This window comes from Vollenhovia emeryi, unplaced genomic scaffold (assembly GCF_000949405.1).
Source record: "Vollenhovia emeryi isolate VEMERY1.0 unplaced genomic scaffold, V.emery_V1.0 DF939124.1, whole genome shotgun sequence".
NCBI classification, from domain to species: domain Eukaryota; kingdom Metazoa; phylum Arthropoda; class Insecta; order Hymenoptera; family Formicidae; genus Vollenhovia; species Vollenhovia emeryi.
Window position 1 is genome coordinate 1,585,000 of NW_011967242.1, and position 19,034 is coordinate 1,604,033.

At 38.7% G+C, this 19,034-nt stretch overlaps 4 protein-coding genes across 6 annotated transcripts in view; 2 read left to right on the forward strand and 2 right to left on the reverse strand.

Annotated features, from left to right (window-relative positions):
- LOC105569380 (beta-1,3-glucan-binding protein-like) overlaps positions 1 to 5,405 on the forward strand; it is a 6,452-nt gene extending 1,047 nt beyond the window's left edge. The window contains exons 2-8 of one of the 2 annotated variants that reach the window (XM_012025805.1): positions 1,279 to 1,506; positions 1,613 to 1,764; positions 2,504 to 2,646; positions 2,694 to 2,872; positions 3,584 to 3,957; positions 4,327 to 4,428; positions 4,599 to 5,405. In XM_012025805.1, the coding sequence (XP_011881195.1) occupies positions 1,279 to 1,506; positions 1,613 to 1,764; positions 2,504 to 2,646; positions 2,694 to 2,872; positions 3,584 to 3,957; positions 4,327 to 4,428; positions 4,599 to 4,709 (1,289 nt within the window). In that variant the 3' untranslated portion in view covers positions 4,710 to 5,405. The remainder of the gene's footprint in view (positions 1 to 1,278; positions 1,507 to 1,612; positions 1,765 to 2,503; positions 2,647 to 2,693; positions 2,873 to 3,583; positions 3,958 to 4,326; positions 4,429 to 4,598) is intronic. The other variant, XM_012025806.1, reaches the window with a different exon arrangement.
- A 764-nt stretch (positions 5,406 to 6,169) lies between these two features.
- On the forward strand, positions 6,170 to 7,502 carry LOC105569381. Its single transcript, XM_012025807.1, has 2 exons — positions 6,170 to 6,281; positions 6,836 to 7,502. Exons 1-2 carry the CDS (start codon positions 6,191 to 6,193, stop codon positions 7,234 to 7,236), a joined length of 492 nt encoding a protein of 163 aa, XP_011881197.1. The 5' UTR covers positions 6,170 to 6,190; the 3' UTR covers positions 7,237 to 7,502.
- On the reverse strand, positions 7,503 to 9,415 carry LOC105569383 (28S ribosomal protein S10, mitochondrial). The gene is made up of 5 exons (XM_012025810.1): positions 9,319 to 9,415; positions 9,065 to 9,244; positions 8,852 to 8,979; positions 8,223 to 8,424; positions 7,503 to 7,630 (listed from the first exon to the last, which is right to left on the reverse strand). Exons 1-5 carry the CDS (start codon positions 9,331 to 9,333, stop codon positions 7,580 to 7,582), a joined length of 576 nt encoding a protein of 191 aa, XP_011881200.1. The 5' UTR covers positions 9,334 to 9,415; the 3' UTR covers positions 7,503 to 7,579.
- A 1,298-nt stretch (positions 9,416 to 10,713) lies between these two features.
- On the reverse strand, positions 10,714 to 18,882 carry LOC105569382. 2 transcript variants are annotated; one of them, XM_012025809.1, is made up of 10 exons: positions 18,447 to 18,882; positions 17,863 to 18,021; positions 17,305 to 17,651; positions 17,033 to 17,225; positions 16,512 to 16,654; positions 14,518 to 14,807; positions 14,209 to 14,434; positions 13,835 to 14,039; positions 13,144 to 13,698; positions 10,714 to 13,062 (listed from the first exon to the last, which is right to left on the reverse strand). In XM_012025809.1, exons 2-10 carry the CDS (start codon positions 18,002 to 18,004, stop codon positions 10,889 to 10,891), a joined length of 4,275 nt encoding a protein of 1,424 aa, XP_011881199.1. In that variant the 5' UTR covers positions 18,005 to 18,021; positions 18,447 to 18,882; the 3' UTR covers positions 10,714 to 10,888. The 2 variants fall into 2 exon arrangements, with proteins under 2 accessions (XP_011881199.1, XP_011881198.1); XM_012025808.1 differs by having other exon boundaries at positions 18,180 to 18,882.
- Positions 18,883 to 19,034: the final 152 nt, after the last annotated feature.

Genomic DNA, 19,034 nt, shown 5'->3' on the forward strand with positions numbered 1-19,034 from the left:
CAAAAAAATGAGTTTTTAAGTTACGCAGTATTTAAGAAATGCCCGATTGAATTCTGTTGAGGAAATGATCATTGTTGCGCAATACATTGTACGATGCACGTGTTATCGAATGTACTTTGCATAATTATACAATGTAATGATGTAAAAATTCTACAATCATTGTTCTAAATTATATGAAAAGCACTAACAATAAGTTATCTGGTAGACGATGTGCTGAATTTAAATCTCTTTGTCAATAAATTATATTGGAATTATATGCATTAGAAGTTTGATTATGATAATCTATGTGATATAAATACGCATCAAAATCGCCATAAATGTATATTAAATTAATACCAAAAGGTCTGCCGAAGTGCGACAGTAAAGCCAAATATTTTCCTCAAATGTTAAAAGCACGTATTTATATGTATGTGTGTTTAATTAGAGAAAAATGTATATATTAATGTATGTATACACTTTGAACACTCTCCGGACAAATAAATTATGAATATAATATGAAAATTATCGACATAGTTAGCTATTAATTATTAACCTAACAGTACTGTTCCGTACACATATCAAATATTTGTTTTACTTCAATTTTATACGAAATCTATCGAAATTATTTGACTTCTGTACACATAGCTGTTTTGCAAATGAAATGTTAATTAACTAATTTGCTTTCACCTTTTTATTTGCAAAGTGTCTCGTGTATAACACCCTCTATTTATATATCAGTAAACAAGAATTTTATGTATGTATAAATATTATCATATTTCTTACATCCGTAGATACGCAAAAATATGCGAGGAAAGGAACATTTCGGAAATTTTGCAAAATGCTTGTATACTGATTATTGTTAAGAGTAAATAATGAAATAATTCGTTTCAATAATTTACTTTTGGGATTCCTTGGAGTATAAACAAATTATTGAGGAACATTCGAACAGAATTAATCTCGGAACACTGTCTCGCTAAACATGTTTTTATCATACTTTTATCATTGCAGTATCGAAAGATTAATGATTATGTGACCTTAATGATTGTGTGACCTGAAACATGTAAATCGCAAGAAATTTAAAACCTTTCAACATGTATCTCGTAATATTTCAAGCTTTAACATAATTATATTTCTAAAAAATAACATAGAATATTATTAATATAAATATAATATTAATAAAAACATGAATTATATCCAATTACAAATTATATTAAACGTACGATAAATGCAATATTTAAATTAGGAGATTAAAATAGGAAAGAGAATTAGTTTCATATTTAACGATGAGGCGGTTAACAGATGCACCGGGTTTAAGAGTATTTGGATTTCACGCCAACATCAACAAAGCAATTCGAACTAACGAAAACGGCCAGATCGCCGGTGATGTCTATTTAGCAACAGACGGTCGCTGGACCTTTGAGGATTTGGACGTGACTATAAAAAATGGAGATGTACTTCGATACTGGATTTATGTGCAAGCGGACGGGGCTAATCACAGGAAGAACGACCAGAGATGGACATATTCTCGTAAGACTATTTGCATAAATACGCAATTTCTTTCTGACTCGCCAATAAACATAACGGTAAATTATTATTATACATATATATATATGATACTTCGGATTAACAACAGCGACGGAAAATCAAGCGGTTGACAGTCAAGAAACTACAGAGAGTTCTTCACATTATGAAATTCCGGCTGAGGGCCGATTATTGCTCAAAGACGATTTCGATTCTTTTAACGAGTCATTGTGGAAACGCGAGATAAAGATGCCATTAGATCCGGTGGGTGTTCTGAGTCTATTATTCATTACAGAATTGTACGAAACGCAATAATAAAATCAATACATCCGTAAAAATGTTGAGGAAAGTCCCCCTAATATGAGATAGCAGGATTTTTGCTAAATTAATAGGCATCATTTATTGGTTTCATCGTGAATTTGTTGTCCTTGGAGTGAAATCTGTTTAGTGGAAAATTCATTGTTAGATCGTGCAATCGTTGTGAACAAAGATTTCCGTTTGAATTTTGATGTTGAAAACCTGCTAACTCATAATAGAGGACTTTCCTCTACATATATGGAATAAAATATATACATATGTGTAGCCATATAAAAATGTGAGCACATTCATCTTGACGGAAATATTTAATTGCTGAAAGTACTAGGAATGGAATAAAAGTTTTTGAAGAATTATGGAATGTATCTCAAAGTAAATCTTTATTTTTCTTATGAAATTATACCGTGAAATACAAAAAATTAAAGTGCATCTGTTGAAAAAGACTAAAAAAAGTTACGAAATATTTTAAATATTATGGAATTAAGTAACTGTATTACTTCTTAATAAAAAATTTTTGAAATAATTCTTTACTAAAATATAGATAAAATAATAATGAAATGGGATAAATTGATAGATCATCAAATACAATTCAGTAAAACTTCATTATAAATATTTTCAATAAAATACTTCCATCAAGGCGCACATAATTTCACTTTTCATTCGATAAAGTTGATTGTGTTGGAATTAGGACTACGAATTCTGCGTATATCACAATCAGAATCATGAGAAACTTGTGCAAGTACATGACGGTAAATTATTCATCAGGCCAATTATACTGGAAGATTATTACGGCGAGAACGCGACCGCGTACGGAAGATTGCAACTTAATGGGTAAATATGAGTAAATAAAATTCCTACACATCTCCTTTTACTCACAGTTTATCCATTTGCAGATGCACAAGCACGATTGACTTTGAATGTACACGGCAGGCGTTAGCCTACAGCATTCTGCCACCCGTTATATCCGCGCGTCTCACCACGAAGGAACGTTTCGTTCTGCGATACGGGAAGGTCGAAATGCGCGCGAAGTTTCCCCAGGGCGATTGGATATACCCCGGTACTGTATACTAATTGGATGCAATTTGTTTATTGCGAGCAAGACGTATAATCGTTAAACTAAACAGTGTTATGCAATATAATACGGTTGGGTGTACAGCACCATGTAAACTCATCTGAACGAGACACACAGTATAAGGCAATTTACATATCTTTTATTCGCAATTAACTACAAAGAATATAAGTTAGCAATTTTAACTATACTGGCATGTTATTGTATTTGATTGTAAATTGCTTCAATTTATGTCCTTGGACTAATTTACACGATACTATGCCAAAAGAATTTTCATTACTCTCGCCAATTTTTTGCAAAAAGTTTTGACCAGCTTTCTCTAACATAACTTTGTCCAACAATAATAACGACTGATCTCTTTCGCAAGGTCGTATCTCGACTTTACGCAATTTTTGGCTTTTGTGCCTCAATGCTCATTCTGGTCCAGCCGATAAGTATTATTTAAACTTAATTAAATTTTTTGGAAAAGATTTAGAATGGTTATTGAACCACTTGGTCTATAATGCCACGTTTCACCAGAAAGATACGAAGCAAAAAAATTCTCACGAGGATATATTTAGTCATAATTGTATACAGTGGATATTAATGGAATATTTCTGGCGCGCTGTTAAAAGTATCCCGTTTTCTTATTCAAATATTTTCGTGGAAACAAACTATGTAAGAGAGAAGTTGTGAATATGTCTCGAATAATTTTATCAGAGATGTGGCTTGAGCCACGATACTCTACCTACGGCGCGAACTACGCTAGCGGCCGCGTTCTTCTGGGATTGGCGCGCGGCAATGAGAATCTGGTGAATGCCACGGACGTTTCAAAGATCTATGACACTAGAAGATTGGATTTTGGCGTGAGAGTAGGCGCGAGCCCTAATACGGTCCGGGAAATACTCGTCACGAAAGTAAACGAATTTGGGCAACGGTGGGCGCAGGATTTCCACGTGTACACGACGATCTGGACCAGCAATGGTTTCACGTTTTTGATCGACGGCGAAGAACTGGGCCGAATAAGTCCTGATGACGAGGGATGGCTAAGTGGTCCTCACGCAGACAGAAAAGCCGCCCCGTTCGACCAAGAGGTAACATTTCGGTGTACCGTAATTTCTGTTACGGTAAAATGGTATCCATGTAACTCCTCGTAGCAAGCAAGCGTTGTAATTCTACCAAGAGAAAATTTTTTACGTTACACCTTATACATAATTAGAGGCGTGACATTTTTATGTTATTTTTGGCATTTTTTGCGTTTCGTTTTTCCAGACTTTGCGTTTTAAAAACGTGTTAAAACGAAGTTGGGGGACTCCAAAATGTAAAGAAATGACATTCAAAACTTCCTGATATTTTGCGTATAAAGATAACATCAAAATGTCACACCTCTATACATGATACACATTAGTTAATTAGTTGATATATCAGTTTTTGAAATTGGATACTTATGTTCTTTTCAATAGTTCTTTATCACTCTCGGTATCGGCGTGGGTGGAATACGTGTATTTCCGGATGGCACGCTCAGTTCCGGAATACGAAAACCATGGAGAAACGTGGACGCTAAGGTATAGACGCATTTTAATGTTATTTGTGATTCTTTTAAATCAAATTGTCTAGTGGACAATTCAACATATCTCGGTAACTTCGTATTTTCGTTCACAAAATAAGCATTCTCACGAAAAATGAGCATCTGTTTTTTTGTTTAAACACTGAAGCGCCGATTCTTGGCTTGCAGGCAATGCTGAATTTCTGGAACTCTCGGAACCATTGGCTGCCAAGCTGGAGAAGAGACGATAGCAATAAGACTGCTTTTGTAATAGACTACGTCAAAGTGTGGGCTCTTTGAATCAACGCTAACACGCGTGCATAATTCATTTTCTTCAATTCATATCCAACATTTTCTTTTTTTTTTTTAATCATTTGTATTGTTGGAGTGACAGATCGAATCTCTTTAGCATGACAATTACGTCGTGCGCATAGGCACTTAATTGCCCATGTGAACATGAAGAAGTGAGTCGTCAGCAAAAATTGGCAAATCGATTTACTTCTGATTCAATAATGGCAGAAGATTACAGCGTTGCCCGCGATGTTATTGCACTTGGAATCTCCACTCGGGCAGATGCATAAAGTCCTTTTTACCTGCGTAACGCAATTAGAGTCCTGTAATTGGACCGCTTCTGTTTCTATAAAAGGGTGAACGATGCTCCCGCGAAATCGGAAAGAAATTCAGGGTCGTCCGGAGCTGGTTTTACCTTTAATGACGCCGCCATTAGCTGCTCGGACGATCACCCTCTGATAATACTCCTGCCGATCATTACATGAACATAAAAATGTCTTAAACCAGCGCGAAGTTTGCCAAGGGCACACATTTTCCACATAGGAAAGGCTACAGGGACAGACGGTACCATCGATCGTATTCGCTCTATGCGTCACTACGCTCTACCTCCGCGCTTTTGCTTTTTCCTAATGTAACAGCTACTTCTCGATCTTAACATTTTCTGTATGGTAACCGAATAGAAATACAAGATTGTATAATAAAACAACAATCGCCTCGGGTGCTTATTCCAATGATATATTACATCATTACATGGAATGCGGCAACGTGCATAGCTCGCAGCTAAAAATACCGTGCCAGACTTGATACATTATGGTAAGTGTGTGACGACTGTCAAGGCCATCCCCGTGATCAGGCTCGACTTTACTCGGCAGTTTCGTTTTCTTCGGGCCGCGGAGCTTCGAAAGTTTGAAAAAAAGAAATCCGCTTCCAAGACCGCACGGTAGAGACCCACCGGAGAAAAACGCTTTCTTAAACAATGCAGAAGGAAATCGGGTAAAAAAAACACACACAGTAAATGACGGGTAAAGCACAATGCCGACTTTCGACCTGGCCCATCATTCAAACCGGTTTACCTCGGTTAACATTGGAAACAAGAAAAAAGGATCGTCGTGCGGTTTCTTCCGTCTGCTTCGTGGTATCGCGACTGATGCTCCGGCCGGATCCGATTAATTTAACGTCTACGGCGCGCACGTGTGCTATTCTACCGTGGCATAAAATCTCGACAAAAGTCGAACGACCTCAGTTCGGCTTTGGCGTCTTGTCCGGTCTCGTTTTTGCGGCCTCTTCTACGCGGCGGGACTTTTTCCCTTGCGGACAGTCGATCGGTAGCTCCCGCGGTAGCCACCACGGTTTCCTCTCCCGCGGTCGGCAGACAATTCAAACTGTTCTAGCTCGCGATCAGCTCTGCTAAATGTGCGTTAACTTCGCGCACTTTGTCTCGACCTGAGTCAGTAAGTCGGTAGTCACCTACGGAGACCTCGTGACAGATAATGACACTGGGAAAGGTGATTGTTATTTTAGTCGTCCTCGTTTCGGCCACTGACTCTCTGGCGGATTATCATCATCGCTCAAGGCGATCGAGTAAGTGATTTTATAACATAATTTTTATGAAATGTATATAATCTTGGGTCTACGAGATATAAATGATCCCAATTGCCCGGGACTATGTAAATACGTCCTTAATCAATGGATGTGTATTTCCGCTACGGTAGGTCAGAATGAACGTACGTTCAAAATGCGAAAATCTGAATCTAAATTAAAATCTCAAAGATATTTCAAATCAATTTTAAAGGATAAATATCTTTTCAATTCTATTTACAAAAGACGAACGCTATATCTTAAATTCTCTTTGCATCTTTCAGATGCGTTGCTTAGCTAGTGCGTGTATGCGCGACATCGATTTATTACCTGTTGTACGCAAGCTTCAACAAGAATACGTACATATTTAGATGTCATTGAGAATGAATGTTTTAAATATTAATAGTTATTATCAACGGCATATCTCACAATGCAATTGAATAATTGAAAAACTTGGCTGAGAACGTATATATTGCCGTTGGTGAAATCCGCTTGACGCACAATTACGTAAGAATTAGATAATTATTGTACACATTTGTGTAAAAATCTGATTTCAGATAACGAATATATACTGCACAGATGTACAGCTACCGCGGAATTAATTAGAAGGCACAGGAATGAGGAGGTCGGCGCTAGCTCGCGTAGAGCCGAGGACTCGGCGCAATCGCAAGAAAAAGGCTCCCCGATCGACGCCATTCAGTCCGAAGCTTCCAAGCAAATTTCGAGCGGCGTTTACCGACGTATGACTCACATGAGGAGACGCGGTACCGGGCACGCACGTCGGATCACGGGCAAACATTTCGTAGACACACCCCTCAAGACCGTGAACATCGACATGCCACAGGACAGACCGCCGGCTTTCAAGAAGAAGAGCCCGCTGCCGGAACTCGCGCGCAACGTGTCCGGCAGAAAGATCGAATCGTCGCCGCATGTAATAATTATCAAATCTGCCACCTAACATTCAATTTATGCTGCCGCAGACTCTATCGCGCATCGGCGTGACTGCGTAATGCACGATTATCTGTAACAATACCGAAGAAACTTTTATGCCGCACATCATTTAAGCGTGCGCACAACCTTTTGGAATAATTTATCGATCCTGCATTATCACAGACCATCAATTATTTGCGATAACCGCGGCCTCTCGAAGCAAGATTGTTTTTCTAATCGTATAAAAACTCCCGACAACTAAATACTGCGTCAAATAAAGAGACTTCAAACACATTCTTTTTACAGTTTATATCGACAAATTATCTACAATATGGATTATGGAAACAATTATTTATAGTTACAGACTGTAGCTACGTGTTGCACATCGCAGCTATGCTCTCGGGCAACTTCTCCATTTCAATCTGCAAGCAAGAATTCCCTGATAAATCATATGTAAAGACGAAGTAATAAAGGAGCAAGAGCCAAGACAGGACGTTAGTGTCTAAATCATTTTTATTTTAAGTCTTGCGAAAAATAATATTTCAGCTAGGGGGTGTCTCACCAATCCACCGAATACCCTAGTCCAGGTTCAAGCTGAGATATTATTTTTCGCAATAGACTTAAAATAAAAATTATTTAGACACCAGTAACGAATTCGGCAGCTTGCACTAGCGCGCACTGAGTGCACAGAAAAATGTATAGCTAGCGAGGGCAAATACTTTGATTAATGAATTTTTGCTTTTGATATCGAAATAAATGAGTTTGTTAAACAAAAAACACCGCGGAAACTAAGTTTACCACCTAATATTTAAGACAATTCTTAAATATAGGAATTGACTGTAAACAAGCCTTAGTGTGCAACCTGCCGAATTCGCTATAACATCCTGTCTTGGCTTTTACTCCTTTATTACTGCGTATTTGTGTTTTCACACTAGAATTTCATTCATTGTTCAAACCAGATGTAAATTTAATTTTGAATCTTTTTAATTTTCTTATCACGAGAGACCCTCTGACCTTTGTCACTTTCATCGCCACCCCTTCGGGCAGGTTTCTCTGAAGATACTCTAGAAAAGTGTCCGCCGTCGACCCGGTCAATTTTAAAAAGTCCAGGTAGCGATAGTAAGTCCTGAACTCGTACTGTACGCGGTGCTTTTTATGAACGTGCGCGGACTTCAGCACCGTCCAGCGCTCGTGGATCGCTTTGTGCGGCGCCGTGCTGTGAACGTAAGAATACGTTTCAAGATATCGTCCAGTTACAGCGAAATCGATTGCTTGCACTAGTGCGCACCGAGTGCGCACTAAGGGCCTGAGCAGACTGGCTGTCCTATACCCTTAAGACATAAGATAATTATTGTGCACTACCTCAAGACAAAGGCTTGAAACCTAAAACATTGTCTTAAGGCTGTCTTCAGAGTATAAGACAGCCATTCTGTTCAGGCCCTTAAAGAGTACTTAGCTAGTGATTCGTATGGATGCAAATCATTTTACCAGCCAAGAAATGTTTCAAGAGATATTCAAGACGATCTCTAAACATAAGAATCGACTGTAAACAAGCTTTAGCGTGCACTCAGTGCACACTAGGGCAAGCAACCGTGTTCGCTATCAGCCAAGGCGTCAACTCGGGTGTAACCGCAGAAACTTACTTTCTGCCTACGTTGATATTCAAGTGGCCCGCGGCCATCACTGCGAATTCTCCGTAGCTTTTCAACACGGCTCGGTCGTTCCCTCTGACCTCGACCTCGACTTTTTTGTACAACTTGTCCGGCGTGGCCTGTAAACACGAGCGGTCCGTTAACGCGCGAACACGTTGGAGCGAATCAATAGAGCAAACGGCGACGACTTCTCGCAGAATTTACCGTGTTTATCGAAAGAACGAGCTCTTTCGTCGTCGAGTCCCGCTGCTGCTCGTCCTGCTCTCGTTGCGTCGACGTGCAAAGTGTCACGGCGGGTGCGTTTCGTAGACATCCTCGCGCGAGACCACCGGGACACGCCGGTCCGTGTTGCACGACGGTGGCATTTCTGAGGAGAAGCGGTATCTAAGGGAACGTGAACACGGTTACACTTAACCTCAATCGCACCTCTCGCGTTGGTTCTCATTCAAGCTTCGTACCTTCGACAGCAACATCTCTCGTCGTTATCGCCGGAACGGAGCTCCAAATTGCGAGACGGTCCCCAGAAACTCTACGAATTTATTATTTCCGCATAAAACATATCCACCCGCCCGGATACGTTTAGCAGAAGCACGAGACGCCGCGAGTCGAGCGGCGGCCGTAACTGAGGCTGATTCGCTGGATCCGGCGGCCACGACCAATCGCGCTCGCTCGCCGCTCAACAATTGCACAACTGTTGTTTCTGCTGAATACAAATTGTATTGTACAATACAACTCGGTGCGCTCAGCTGCGACTAGAATTGTACAACAGTTGTGTAATATCGCGTGCATGCAATCGATCGTCATCGTACAGATACAATGTTTACATATTAGCGGCAACAAGAAAGTTGTCCGTTTCCGCGAAACATTGCGATCGAACAAAGTTGAATTAACAGTCTGGCTTCTCTCGCGGCACAGAAACAGCGCGATCGATTGTGGCAGCTAAAAGTTACATATATGTGTACGAAACGAAACTTGCTTCTATACGCAAATTAAAGGACACTTAACGTACGTACATGTACATTTATATGCGCAAAAGCTATCCGAAGACATAAATTTCTCGGATCTTCAGAGAGTGTAAAATATTTAATACAGAACCGATACAATTTTTGTATATTTTCATCGTATGTTCAGTTTGTAACGAACGATCCTCTTTATAGAACTTTATTTAATCTCTCGCATCGATACATTTTCATTAAAAAAAATAAACACTGTTATTCATATAAATTTCTAAATATAATAATACACATAACTTTTAAAAATTTTCGGATATGAAATATATGTAATGTTTAATTTAGCTTAAACGTAAACTTATAGAAAACGCTTCAATGAAAGATACTATCGGTTGTTATTACGTACATAATATTTATCAGCTTAACACATGTAAAGTTATGTATATACAATACGCCACATGCATGTAGTGTATTCTTTATTCTCTCGTTGCGAAAGTAATGCAGTTAATCGATCAAGTTTGTGTGAAAGAAACAGCATAGTCTGCACTGAAAAGAAAAATTTCGCTACCATAGCTAATCATGGTTTGCTTGAAATATTTTGCTGCCATAACTATAAATTTCTAAACCACAGTAAACGGTTTGCTATCGCATCTAATACAATAGGCACAGTAGCAAAATATTTAGCTATCACAACTAAATATTAGCTGTCCATATTTTACAACTGAAATTTAGTTGCCACAAGCAGTTATTAGCTACGGCAACTACATTTTTCTTTCCGTGTGTTAATAACTTCATTATGTCATATGAATATCACTTGAAACAAGAACGGAAACACAATAAACAAAGTTTTTTTAAATGAAAATTACAACATAAATCACAATAACGGATAGATATTTTAACATATTCTGCAATATATAACTTTATTCGACTTATACTTTATGTATCACATAACTTTTCTGTCTGAACTTCTTACTACATATCCGAAAAACATATGTGTGTTGTTTGATAAACCAAAACGATGAAGTGATAAGCTATTATTACTTTGAGTAACATCAAAATATCTTATCTAATGTTTCATCTAACGTCGATCCTTATACAAATTGGGCATAAAGGATCGCTGGGACTGAAAACCATAGTTTGATTGCCATCCAACATTGGTTCCAACGTTGGTTCCAGCGTTGGTTCCAGCATTGGTTCCAGCGTTGGTTCCAACGTTAGTCCCTCCTTGCCAATTGGATGACACCTTCTTATTCATATCATTTATAGGTGGTAACCAGCGCGAGTCGTTCATGCTTGAATTATTAATATTTTGGCATAGCGATTTCGCTGGAAATGCTTGCGACTTGCTCTGCCAATTGTCTTTCGGCTTTGCCCAAGGGTCCCCCTTGTCAGCTTCTCTGGACCAATTGTTGGACGATGTAGCCTGATTATCGACGTTCGGCCACCTATCCTTCAAGCTAGGATTGCTTTCATCGCCCCAGGGGTCCCGCGCATCTTCCGGAAGGTCGTTCCAATCCTCTTTGTCTCCTTGATTCCAATCGTTAGACTGCGGCTGCTCCCATCGCGACTTGTTTGTATTCATCCACTGCTCTTTATTGCGACCACCCAAACTTTCCTTGCCCCGACTCCAGTTGTCGCCACCGGTTCCCGATCTGGATGGAACGGACCATCTAGGCTCCGTAGGCTGCCATGGTTCTTTCATGCCGGGCTTTGCAAGCGACTGCTTTGTATTCCACGAATTTCCATGAGACGAGGAATCTCTGACATCCCAGGACTTGTTTTGGTTAGCCGACTTGCGATATCTGTCATTATCAGGCAAAGTCTGCCAATTTCCGCTCGTAGACGGCTGCCTCTCGTCACGCCAGACGTTTTCCGGTCTTTCGTTAACGGACCGTTGCCAAGTGTTGCTCTGTTCAATAGCGCCTCGACTTGGTATGTCCCACTCATCCGCAAACCTATTTGGTGGCGAGTTCTGGCGCCTCGGAGGAGATAGCTGTCGCCTTGGAGGGGATTGCTGTCGCCTTGAAGGCGAGGCACCACGTACATGGGACGCCCGATGCGGCGAAAAGTGTCTCATGGGAGGCGACTGATGTCGCGGTGGAATCATGTCTCTTGATCTTGACGGAGACATCATTCTGCCAATAGGCGACATAGGTCTTCTTTCCGGAGACTGTCTCGAAGATAGATCATATTCCATCGGAGACATATGTCGTCTCGGTGGAGACAACTGTTGCCTCGGCGGCGACATGTGCCGTCTCATAGGTGACATTGGTCGCCTCGGCGGGGACATTGTTCGATTAACTGGTGAAAATGATCTGGGTGGCGACATTTGATGTCTGTCGTCGGATGATATTATCTTACTGTGCCCTATTATAATCCTTACTGGCGACATTTGCCGTCTTTGAGAATATTCTCGATGTGGCGAAGAGTCATGCGGTTGATACGACCTATCCGAAGAGAGATGTCGTCTAGGCGGCGAGCTCAGGCGTCTCGGTGGTGACAGTAAGGGACGCTTTGGTGAATATCTATCTGGCGATCGTTGTCTAAATGACACATCCTGCCTTCTCATTGGAGATTTCTTCGTAGATCCATCGTTCCACCGATTTCTATCAAAATTCTTATTTCTATTCCAGGAATCTTGATTTTGTGGTCTATTTCTGTTGTCAAATGACTTTTGGGAAAAGTCAAATTTATTGCTGTTGCCTTTAAATTTTTTCGATTTCATATTAAGCGGCATCAGCATATTTGGCTCTAGCGGTTGCAGATTGTGATACTTTTTGAATTTCGGCTTAGGATCCTCGGTTTCTAAATACTCTTTGTTCGGCGCCGTGATAACAATATCCTGAGCTCGGGTTTCTTGTACAAATCGACCTTTCAGAAGAGGATCGTCATCAAGGTCTCTCTTCGCTTGACTCTTCGCGTCAGGCTCAGGTGGCGCGATACGATCCCACACTGAGCGCGGCAAATGAGTTTGAAATTTATTGGTTTGATCGAGAACCAAACTTAAGACATTTTTTAATTCCTTAGCGGTCGTTGCGTCAACCGTGGGAGATGGACCGCTTAACTTTTCTTTGGCTGCTTCAAGAATTTCACGACTTTCATTCACCTTCTGTATTAGATCTGTGTCAATTCGGTTACTCAACAATTTTTCTCGTAAATCAACCTCTTTGTTCTCCCGTTTTTTCTCGAATAATGGATTGATGCGAAGCGTGGGGTTTTCATGAAGCCAATTCTTTTTCTTAGCTGTAAAATCTGATTAATAAAAAAAAACATTCATTAGATGTGCGCATATAACAACTTCATATAACGTCTATTTTGTATCACCAAACTTACCCTGTTGCCCTAATTTAGGTCCAAACATATCGATTTTCTTAGGCACTTTCTTTATTTCTATTACTTCGGGCGAGTGATCCCGTTTTAATCTTATTTTACCTTTCACCGGTGAACCGCTTTTCACCGCTTTGGTTGTCTTTTTTGCAAATGTCACTTTTTCCACAAGTTCGGGTTTCGCTAATGGATTCTTTCTTAATTGTACATTCGCATCTTCAGTTTTGTCATTATCGATCATTTTTTCCAAAGTCTTAGTGTTTGCTCTAGCGTTAAGCTTAGCCAATGACTTGCCTTCTTCTTCCAGCATCTTGATAAACCACGGCTGCGTAAGCCTGTGCATGAGCCTACGTTCCATTAGAATAACCACCTCGAAATGAGGTCCAGTAGGCAATGTATCGACGACACATGCTCGAATTGGCATGAACGGATGACCGAGCCCACTTTCTATAGGCCGTCCAAGTTCTAATATCGCTCGAACTGATTGTTTTGTCAACGTAGTGACCATTACAATACGACGAAGGGAACTGATTTTTCTTAAGCATGTCATTACTTCAATAGCTAAAAGATACCATAATTTTAGAGTTTTATTATCATAAGGTACGTTGTGGACCGGAATGCTAAATTGATACTATTGATTAATCGTCAAATGAAACTAATAATATATTAACGACTAACAAAATTCGATTTTGCGTACCTCTACCCATATTGGTGCCCGTATTGACTATGCAGTAAGTCATACGATTTTTATTGTGTAAATCACGCGCAGAATCTAATTTTTGTACAACTTCAGATGGGGATCCCATTATGAACGATGCATTGTATATGTTGTTCATCTCGCTCGTCATTTCAGCTTCTTCTATTTCCGAAGGTGAATCAACTCCTATCACTTCTCGACATTTCTGTTATAATGCAATGATAGTATATTACTCGTTCCATTAATTTGTTTAATATTGCGTTTATGTATACACATAACGCGTGATGTTAGAGTAATATGTCAATACGTCTCAAGTTGTTTAATAATGCGTTTACTTACACAATTTTTTTTATGCAAGTTACGCAAATACTTACAGATGCTATTGTAAGCCCAATTACACCAATTCCACAACCGATTTCAAGTACTGTAATCTTTTGTGTAGGTTCAAGCATGTCCGCAACTGCTTTAGCTACATTCCACGCACCGGCAGCGTTGCACCAAAAGTTTGTCTTTGGCGCGAGCTGCACTTTTAGATTACCCACCATTTCGTCTAAAGCTTCTGCCCCCACTAAGAATGTTGTAACAATTTTATCATCGCGTCTGAAACGAATGCAGAGATATGCAAATTTCTGCTATTTAAAGCATAGTTTATCTTGTTTTTTTTCTTTTATCTGGGCTCTTACTTGTTCAACGATTTGCAATAGAGAGATTTGACGTTACAATTCTTCCCAGGACCAGACTCAAATGTCTGCTTCAAACGATCCGTAACGCTTTGACTAATATTTTTCCCAGTTGCAAAAAGCATGAGTTCATCCTTGCTATTGCAACGTACTAACAAATACAACCATTGTTGTTTGTTATCTTGATCTACACCTTTCCTTGTGTCAATGTCCATTGGTGTGTCACTCGATGGATTTTCATTAGAAGTGTCTTCAGTTGGAGTTATAGTTGTTTGAAGAAAATCTTCAAATATCTACCAATAATCATCATCGGTATTACAACTCTGACACAATCCTTGCTCTTAATACAAGTTATCTAATAAATTGCACTTTCTTACATTTAAGCTAATTTTTATATACATACGTACACATATACAACATGTATGTGCTGTACATTATACATATATATTGTTGTATATATGTACATATAATATCATATAGATTATATATATAATCTATATAATATTAAAAATTATATAATCTATATAATAGAAATTAAATGTGCATATATCAGATAACTGTATCGGTTTGCATAATTATGTTTATATTTTATGTTTATTATTTATATCATATTGTAGAGTTATTTAAAGCATAACATTTTCCAAATTACATATTTGATTTAGTCGTAATTGACTATCTTCAACCACCAGACATTATTTGTGTTATCGTACAAATAATTCTGATCATACGTGTCACATGTATAAATAGTCGTATTTTTCGCGTTCTTTTTAAAAACAAATTAATTCTTATCTATGACAAAATAGTGTAAGTATCAAGAGGTGTATTTGATTCGTTGTACCTTTGGTGTGTGGTAATATTAAATAAATACTTTTGTACATATTTTATATGCATCTTTAAATATTTATTTATAATTTTTATATTTTTTATATATCCCTGTTCACACAAACACACACATTGAAAGAACATTGTATATCCCACATAATGGCAATTACAGTATTTCGTTGTACTTTTTGGTTTATGGTAATATCAGATAAATATTGTACATCTTTTTTATATGTATACTTTTTTCAATATTTATACTTCTTAGTATTTATTTATAATTTTTTTTATATGTATATTGTTTTCTTCTCTCTCATTGAAAGAACGTTGTGTATCCCACATAATGGTAATTTCTACCAAGTGCATTTGTTGTATTGCACTTATAGCAATAAACAAATTAAATTTATACATGTTCTCTTTCTTTTTTTTCTCTTATGCATATTCTCTTTATGCACATATACGATTAATTATATGCACATTTCTTTATTTGCTTTATTGCTCTATTTTCAATCATAAATGCAATTATTCTATTGCAATTAGATTTGCAAAAGCTTTCACTTTTTTTACTCATATATGATTATTAATATTATATACTTTGATAGTATACAGGGTTTGTCAAAAGTGTGGAAACCCCTAAATAATTTTTGTAAAAATGAAAATATCAAAATACGTGTTTTACCGTCTTTTGAGATTTTCATTTTTACAAAAATTATTTAGGGGTTTCCACACTTTTGACAAACCCTGTATAATACAAATTTGATATATCACCATTGAAATGCGTTTTGTTATAATGTAAAATTTTTTATACGACTATTAAAACTGAGTACGGTACTTTCAACACAAATAAATGTTTTAGTTCTTTTACAGTATATATACATATGTACATATAACGTAGATTTAAAAGACAGAATATGCTCTTCCTATTGAATGATACTATTTCTATTTTCTGTCTTACATATATTTGACATTATTGTGCATTATTCAGTTTGCATCCAGTTTTTACACGATAGAAGATGCTTACGACTGTGTTTTAAGAGCCAAGTATTTTGCCAATATTTTGTAAATAAATGTAAATTGCATTCATATATAGAAAGTATAGATTAATCAAGTTTTTGTTTAATCTTAACTTTAAATAAAAGCTATAAATAAAAAAATGAATAAATTTTGTGCAACTTTACCTTGATTGCCTTTAATACAAAAGATGGTAATTCACTTGTATTATCGACATTAGCACCCCCTATTCCAATTTGTTCGAGGTACCACATTGTTTTGAAACTATTATCTTCTTGTTTTAGAGACTCCTCTACATTTCTTTTCTTACCTACACAAACATACACATTACATTAGATGTATTACTATGTAGATTGATATTTATATTTGCAATATACAGATATATAAAAAAACAAAATTGTTATTTATATGCCAGCTTAAACTAAATATATTATAAACTTGTCATTTCCTGCAAAAATTATTTTATTGTAACGATCTCGATAAATGTGAACATTAGTAATGTGTTAAATACATAAACTATGAATTCTGAAATTAAAAAAATATAAGAAATTAACTAAATAATCACTATCTAATGTCCAAACTTACCAATTTTTGCAACGAGTGCTTTCTTTGAAGATATGCAAATATACTTATAAAATAAAGTGTACAAAATAGTAAAAAATTTCAAGACATTACTTTTTGCACTTACACTGAAATTTCCATCGATTGGTATGGATTGGTTTCTTTAATGAGCAACGTCGGATCGAATCTATTTTACATATGGGCGATCCTTCTATCTTCTCTATTCTTTCTAGCCATTTCTCATAAGAAGGATAAGAAACTGTTAACACTCGAGCTAACTTTGACAGTCTATCTCTTAAAAGAGCATCTTTCTCTGCAAGCTGAAAGAAGATTTTTTCACGCACAGTAGTGCACCTTTGTCTTGCAAACACATTCAGTTAAAAAAAAGAAGAGATTTACCTTCTTTTCGTACCACTTGTTGTCTTCTTCTTCTTCTTCATTTTCTTCTTCTTCGGGCAGTGCCGCTTCACCTTTATCTGGCTCCTGCTCTGTTACTTCTTTGGGAAACAATTCTGATTCATCAGTTTCCTTCATACACTCATCCACACCGAAGGTTTCAGGATCCAATTCAATGTTTTCTATTACATCCAAATGATCCATCACATCTTCGTCCGTTATCTCCTTCTGTCCATCAAACTGATCTAAGCAGATGTCAACAGTGAAATCGGCGTCATCGTTCAATTCCGGTTCACACTCCATCCCTATCAGAGATTTCTCTGCGTTATTATCATGGGATTTTACGTCACCTGCAATATAATAAACGTTGCGCGAGAAATGTTACACGTGTGAATTTCTGCTTCCAGCATTGCAAGATTCACCATGGTGAACACTGTTCTCACAAATTGTGAGCCAAATTATTATCCATTTCTCAGATTACGATACAATATTTGAGTGATTACAGATTACAATATCTTTGCTAAAAGGTGGTTGTCGATCGTAAGAACTGTTACATCTTACCAGCAGTCTCGGAAACTTGCCGCGTCACACTAGCAACCTCTGGACAAGTCGTAACTTCCGCCTGCGAGTCCTTTGTCGTCTCGGGTGTCTCCACTTCCACGCATTCATCCGCTATCTTCTCCAAAGCTGTCTCCTTGCTCATAACTTCGACAGGAACTCCTATATTTAAAAAAAAAAGAAAATAAAAATACGTCCAATTGCATACAGCGGAAAGTGCCGTGAACGATTGCTTATTATCGCGCACGGTTGTGCCGATAAATAAGCATTTTCCGTCCCGTTCGAGATCGGCGTGCGGTCGCACAGCTTGAGACATTTACCCGAGGAATCGCCCATGGCTGCAGGTTGGTGCGGAAACGCGAGGTCGAGCGGAATGACACTTGCGGGAGGACGACCCGTCGCCTTTGGGCCGCGTTATCAACTACGCGACCGCGCGTATGACGTAACGCGGTGACTGGGCAAGGCGAGAGAAGTTTACGGAATAATTGGCGTGCGGCGAACGGCAGCGGCGGCACGCTACGCGCTACGCACGGCGCCGCGGAGCGCGCGTCTTCGATTGTTTGCGAGAGGCAGCTCTTGATTCTTACCGTTCGTCGGCCCCGCGTTCGAAAACAGACCGCAAGGACGGCGTCCACCGCGCGGTCTCTCGCCTTCCGCCTCGTTCGTGGTCTTCCTCTAGCAGAGTCGGCGTTCGACCTCAAAGCTGGTTCAATACGGCAAGTCCGCCGCTCTCTCGCCCGCGCTTCCGCGTATCTCGCCCCGCTGGCAGTTATCCGCACATCTGTATCGAGCGGATGTCATGAAATATAAATGAGTATCTAGGCTGCTTTTTTCCAGTCCTACGGTCCTACGCTTAGCTATCGGCGCGCTATTGAGACGAGACGAGGATATACAATCGAGCGTCGAAGAGAAAGGGAGAGAAGATGGGAAATACGAGAGGTGCGATCGCAAAGAACACACGAGCGTTAACGATTCTCCGAACTGCCGGAACTATAGCTGCATTCTTAAAGACATCGAGATGTAACCTGGCAGAAATAACCAAACCTAACCCTAGCCCTAACTATTACTGAGGATGTGTTCGAAAATGGATTTAGTTACTGCCAGTGAAAACGGTATAGTTGGTAGCAATGAAAATTACTGGTGCTGCGTTTTTCGCACGCCAGTAAAGTCAGTAA

Bases quoted from the DNA above. Each gene is read 5' to 3' on its own strand.
- LOC105569381 (XM_012025807.1), top strand. From the start codon at position 6,191: ATGACACTGGGAAAGGTGATTGTTATTTTAGTCGTCCTCGTTTCGGCC. The intron at 6,282-6,835 runs GTAAGTGATTTT...ATCTGATTTCAG, and splicing joins TCATCGCTCAAGGCGATCGA to ATAACGAATATATACTGCAC.
- LOC105569383 (XM_012025810.1), bottom strand. The intron at 8,425-8,851 runs GTAAGTTTCTGC...TTACGTTCACAG, and splicing joins AATATCAACGTAGGCAGAAA to CACGGCGCCGCACAAAGCGA. The intron at 7,631-8,222 runs GTCAGAGGGTCT...TCTTGCTTGCAG, and splicing joins TGGCGATGAAAGTGACAAAG to ATTGAAATGGAGAAGTTGCC.
- LOC105569382 (XM_012025808.1), bottom strand. The intron at 14,808-16,511 runs GTAAAGTTGCAC...GATTATTGGTAG, and splicing joins TTGTATTAAAGGCAATCAAG to ATATTTGAAGATTTTCTTCA. The intron at 13,063-13,143 runs GTAAGTTTGGTG...TTTATTAATCAG, and splicing joins ACCTAAATTAGGGCAACAGG to ATTTTACAGCTAAGAAAAAG.